The sequence below is a fragment of the Pteropus vampyrus genome, unplaced genomic scaffold (assembly GCF_000151845.1).
Source record: "Pteropus vampyrus isolate Shadow unplaced genomic scaffold, Pvam_2.0 Scaffold147, whole genome shotgun sequence".
Taxonomy (NCBI): Eukaryota; Metazoa; Chordata; class Mammalia; order Chiroptera; family Pteropodidae; genus Pteropus; species Pteropus vampyrus.
The window spans coordinates 673333-679147 of record NW_011888928.1 but is presented as its reverse complement, the minus strand read 5'-3'; the positions used below and the strand labels follow the sequence as shown (position 1 = coordinate 679147).

Sequence of the window (5815 nt, the reverse complement as noted above, 5' to 3'; positions counted from 1 at the left end):
GAGGCACGGAGCAGCGCTTGTCCTATACCAACACGGAACACCCCAGGCTTCGGGTTAAGGAAGAAAGGACAGAAGAGTGTGTATCAAATGCAGCCATTTCTGTATAAGAGGGAGAGAGGAACCGTCCTCTGCCTTGGTTTGTAAATGCAAACCGAAGGATGCACGGGAAGGGAACTGGGGGGCTGGGGAGGGACCAAATATAGGGGCCTTCTGAATCTTTTCACATTTGAGACGTGTGTCTGTATATAGTAAAAGTTAAAATTCAACATCTTTATTAAAGAGACCATTTCTCTACCACCAAGTAAGCTGCTTCTTCCTGAGCTGTCCTTTTTTCTACAGGAAGTTGCACCTGGGAAAGGAAGGGAGGGAATTGGGGGTGGGGGCGGTGGTGGTGGTGCCAGGTTTACCTCAGGGGAGGAATGCTGAGGCTGCCTGTGTTTGAACGCTGTCCACCACCTAGGAGTTGTGTGGCCTCCATCAACATCAGCAGCAGCAGCAGCAGCCCAGCCAAGCCCTGGGGACACAGCAGTGAGACGGAGGCTAATGGGGGGTGGGAGTAGGAGTCAGGGAGTGACTACGGAGGGGCATCTGAAAGACAACCACAGAAGGGTGTGCAAGGCCCAGGGAACAGCAGGTGCAAGGGCCCACAGACGAGAAAGGGCCTGGCTTGTTGGAGCTGAAAGGCGACAGTGGAGTGGCCATGCTCACCCCATCAGCCTCGCCTTCTTGCCCTAGAATGAGCTGTGTCCACCTCGCACTCTGTGGTCTCCAGGATAAATACAGGGAAGGTGCACATACGTGCCCTATAGAAGATAACCTTTTTTTAACTTAAAAAACGGCAAAGAATGCCCCATCTACTGGAATGAGTAGTTAACTAGGAGTCCAGTTAGAATCTTTCACTCGTTCTGTGGCCTTGAGCTAGTCACATTTGGGACCTGTTTCCACAATGGCCGGGGGGAGATCACATCAGAGTGGCAAACAGCCCTTTTTGCGGATCAAGGGGAAAACCACAGCCCGCCCGCCCTGTGAGAGCCTCAGACCACCGACTCTGGAACAGGCATTGTCCTTCCCGCCCCGCCTGCTCCTCTAAGCCACACCAGTCTCCCTGCTGTTCGTGAAGCCCTGGCTCCTTTGCACTTGCTGGTCACTTCTGGGCCGCTCACCCACTTGATCTTCCCACAGCCGGCTCTTCATTCAAGTCTCTGGTCAACTGTCCCCTCCTAAGAGAGGCCTCTACATGGTCCCAGCTAGCACAGCCGCCTTCGCCCTGGGTCCTGCTCTACACCGTCCCCATTTCGTCCCCTTCACGGCTCAGCAGAGGGCCTGTGAGCCAAAGCCAGCTCATTCTCTGCTTTGGCACAGCCCATGAACTGAGACTTTTTAAATGGTTGGAAGAAGATCATTCTGTGACACGTTAAATGACCAGGGTGTGCCTGGGCAGCGCTCAAGTCACGTGTTGCCCACTCGACTATTAGCTCAGGCCTTCGTCTTGGCCATGGAAGGACAATTCGCTCCCCTCCCACTGTTTTTCTAAAGACTGACCCAGGACCTCCTTTCTGTTTCACATCTGTCAAAAAATTGCAAGGGTCTGGACTTCCCCGGAAAGCACCTATCGGGGGGCCCTTCTCCGTAATGCGTCCACCACCTGTGGAGACGTGCCTCTCACGGCCTCGGTCAAGCAAACCTGACACGGCCATCCCGACCAAATGGAAAACTGCAAATTCGAGGACGACCAAGCCATTTTTCCAAAAACAGTTTAATTAAAAAAAGGCGAAGAATCTGAAAAAATTGGGGGGAAGGGAGGAACCCAAAAGAGCATACCGTGTGAGTCTACTGGCTCAGTCACAAAGAAACACCGTCATCAAAAAAGATATTTAAGTTTAATACAAATTTTATACAAAGAAAATGTGAAAAAATACTTCCATATGCTAAAAGCAATTATGCTTCACAAATAAGGCCAGCTAGGCTATTTTTTTTTTTTTGACAACTGCAATTCACAAATGTTCTCTTCTGTTTTCTCCTAATACTCTTTTTATTTCTTCTCTAATATGGGTAACTAGCTGGAAACTGTACAGTTCGCATCCTCTTATCAACAATGAAGAGAAAGTAAACGAGACTAAAATGTACAACAAAATGTACTGGAATGATATCGTACAATTAATTTCCTCATATACATACATCACCTTTTGCTTTGTTCAATGCTTTTTCTTTTACACGAAATGTTCCTACAGCATACGTAGTGTAACAGATAGCATGGCGGGTGTCTTTTTCTCTCGCACTGCCTTTGCTTCATGCTTACATAAAAACATAAAATTCCATCATCATATAAATACTACAGACATGCTTCATCCCAGACTCAAAAGTCCTCTGCGTGCGTCTTGCCTCCGAGTTCTTGCTTCCGAGAAGCACAGTCTCTCTCGTCAGGTGTGTGTGAGTGTGTTTAAGGGAATCGCGAAGCAAAGCTTCCTGTTTCAGAGCTGACGCCGCCGAACGCTTCCTGCGTTCGTCTCTTCCCGCGATCGAGCGGAACGGGGCTTGTTGCTGCTTCTCTTCTGTAAACGAGAACATGACACGTTTTCCCTTTGATGAGTAGAGTCACCATTGAAATCACATAAAATAAACTGGCCTCTCCATGTGTCCTTCTGGTCCAGAGAGCTTGCATCTGGTAACATAGTAACGTAGTATTTGAAAGGGGCCAACAACGGTGCGATGTGACGTACCCATAACGTCGTCGAAGCTGATAATTCCCAGTGTCGTGTGTCTAGATGTCCAGATGACAACGGCTTGTGTTCCCCTGGGCACCCCGGGATGAGGACCTGCGTGTGGCAGCCGTTCCCGGGCCCAGTCCCCATACCATCGTGTGACAGATGGGCTGATGGACCAACCCTCTCCAACATCAAAACATTCTTTTTGTTGTTGGGGTTTTTTTAATTGCTTTTCTTTCTCTCTCTTTTTTTTTTTTATAAGTTAAAGTCAATACAAATATAAAAAGGGGAGGGTACTCTAAGTTCGATGACATCCACAAATTGTACATTATTTACATCTAACGCGTAGTTTCATGGGGGTCGAACGGTCCTCAGTCGAAGCTAATGCTGGACGTGCTGTAGTGTGGGTGCCTTTCCGTGCAAAGGCCGAGTCCGAACGTTTGTTAATTCTCCAGTCGGACGGCGGGCGGTTCTCCCGCCTCACGTTTCCTGGCGGTTTCCTGTCTTCCTGGGGTCGGTTTTTTTTTTCCTCCCAGGGGTGGATGGCTTGTGTCGCAACTTGTCCCTAGTCCCAGAAGGTGTCCAGCCGAGACTCTTTCGGGAGGAGACCCTTCGCACCGGCACCGGCGTTGTGCTCAGAACGCGATGCGCCTCGCTTCTCATCGCTGCTCCAGCCACTGGACTTGCCACTCCGGGGATGGTCTGGGAAGGAGACCGACAGAAAGGGACATTCAGCATCCTGCCTGCCTCCCCCGATGCAGCACGTGCCCTGCGGGAGCCCCCCGCCCCGCCCCCCACTCCACCACGCCGATGCCTAAACGCTGCCACCACTGACTTCCCGAAATTTGGGTTTGTCGAGTACAGAGGCCCCCCATTTTTTTTTTTTTTTTTTTTTTTTTTAGAATTTAACAACAGCTGGTTGGAAAAACAGTAGAGCGGCACTCTCACAGAGAATAAAGATGAGAGAGAAAGGTCCAGAACTGCCAAGGGAGGCATTCCTGCTGTGGTACCTGGAACTGTGTGCCCTGGTGACATGACTGGATGACACCGAGCACCCCAGGTACCTGTATGCGAGCTGGGCCACAGGAAAAAGGCACCGAAATTTGGCATTCGACCTACTTATTTTAATATTGAAGAAGTTTCATTAATCAATTTATAGGCAACAGACTTATAACGCAACCATCCAAAGAAGCAGATCATAAAGCAAAAGAAGCGTGGGCCAGAATGGTCAAGTCCCACTGGGGACACAGCCCCACTGATTCCCAGGAAAGACGAGCTTGAGAGTCAGTGGAGGATGCAGAACCAGTTAAGATCTAAGAGAGCTTCAAGGACGGGTCTACCACAGGAGCTAAACAGTGGCCGAGTCAGAAATGAGGAAGTTGAAGGAAGAGCCAAATGAGGCGTCTGTAAAACTAGTAAACCACCCAGACCCGCGGGCTCGCTGGACCGTCCACTACCAGAGCTCTATCAGCAAACCGCTAGACCCCATCATCTCTGAGATCATTTTCCCAGCTCAGACAGATTGGAACAAAACACCTTTTAATTTCCTGGAGTGCAGCGGCTGAAAGTTGTCAACTGTTAAGCTTAGAGACAGAATCGGAATAAGTGAGGAGGGGACCACATCATCGCCCGGGGGGCGGTGACATTTCTTATCACCTGGTAAAAAGGCATGCGAGTGTTTAGTCATGAGTTCTGTTTCTGAAACACAAATGGAGAAGAGAATGATGTGCGTCCATCTCTAGAGTGAGGCGGTCACTCAGCTTTAGTCACTTGCATCAAAGACCAAAAGGGAGTTAGTATTCTGCAGACCAGGGGTCAAGGGCCCACTCCTAAGAATCCTAAATCTACCTCTCCTTAACTATTCTTTCAGATTTGTGATGCCTGCATCTTTAGGTGTTTTGGAAGGTCTTTGGGGAGTGGTGCAGTTAGTTGGTTATCCCCTACATGAGAAAATTCTACAACAATGCAGTTGAGCCACATCATGTCCCCCACCCCCACCTCCAGCTCTGGTGAAAGCAGAGAAGGCACTAGAAGAAATGGGCTGAGCTCAGTACCGCATCTGCGCCGCACAGCCAGGTTGTACCTGCGGGGCCTAACTCCCCACGTGGACAGGACACAGGGCGCTGGCTGGCGTGGCCAATCGCTGTGGGGAGAATCAGCGTAAACCTAAGACCCTTTAAGAAAAGAGTGAGGATGAACAAGCCCCAAGGAGACAAACCAGACACTCTGACTTTCTCATTCCCTACTACTAGAGAGAACCAGCCGAGAAGAGACGCAAGCCAAAGCAAGACCCGTCACTCAAAAGAAGAGTAGAAGGCACGCCCCACAAAGAAAGAAACACGCGCACACACACACACACACACAGAGAGAGAGAGAGAGAGAGAGAGAGAGAGAAACGAGCCTTCCGCGTGCCAGGAGTAAGTCCCCGGCAGGTTCTGTGAGACAGGGTCATACTTACACTTCTGGGCGGGGTAGGTGGGGTGCGGCTGGTGGTCTGTGGTGGTTGGGGCATAGGCAGGTTGCTTGTCACACCTGTCGCTAACTGAAGAGATAGCACAGGCAGCCTCAGAGTCTGTCAGAGCTCAAATCCACACAACCCCAAAGTGCTATTTTTGTTCATTAATACGCTACTGCTCCGAGAACTGGTTCGCTTTATGTCACCTTTCTCCAACTTAATGCATTCGCAGGAGACTAAGGAGTTTTAAAAATGCATATTAAACCATAAACTGGACACAGCTTGGCATTACAGGTGTAAATAAGGTACACAGTGACGTAAAAGCCAACTTTATAAGTAAGCCATAGATTCTCAAAATTTTGAAAGCAGAATCCTCAGCCACCAGGCTCTGCTGACAGCTTGACTTGGCCAGGGAAAGAGAGGCACCAGGACCACGGCAAGGCGGGAGACGCCACCCAAGTGATTCAGGTTACTCAGGGCACATAACTCATCTACTGCCGAGGCTGGTGACAGAACAGAGAGAAGGGGGCCATGAAGGTGCACGTGGGGAGGCAGATGAGGAAGGGGCTACGGGATCAGCTACCAAGTCAGCCACATTCTCAGCTCTGACAGTCAGACACCAACAAGCAACATCTGAAACCGAAGAGACAAGAAT

At 49.8% G+C, this 5815-nt stretch overlaps 1 protein-coding gene across 42 annotated transcripts in view; it reads right to left on the bottom strand.

Moving 5' to 3' along the window:
- Positions 1 to 1738: 1738 nt before the first annotated feature.
- Positions 1739 to 5815, bottom strand: part of ZMYND8 (zinc finger MYND-type containing 8) — a 109874-nt gene continuing 105797 nt past the window's right edge. For 29 of the 42 annotated variants that reach the window (XM_023536079.1, XM_023536092.1, XM_011369264.2 and 26 more), the window contains 2 exons: positions 5164 to 5247; positions 1739 to 3407 (listed from right to left, as the gene is read on the bottom strand). In XM_023536079.1, coding sequence (XP_023391847.1) covers positions 3186 to 3407; positions 5164 to 5247 — 306 coding nt within the window. In that variant the 3' untranslated portion in view covers positions 1739 to 3185. The remainder of the gene's footprint in view (positions 3408 to 5163; positions 5248 to 5815) is intronic. The other 13 variants (XM_011369277.2, XM_011369285.2, XM_011369292.2 and 10 more) reach the window with 1 other exon arrangement.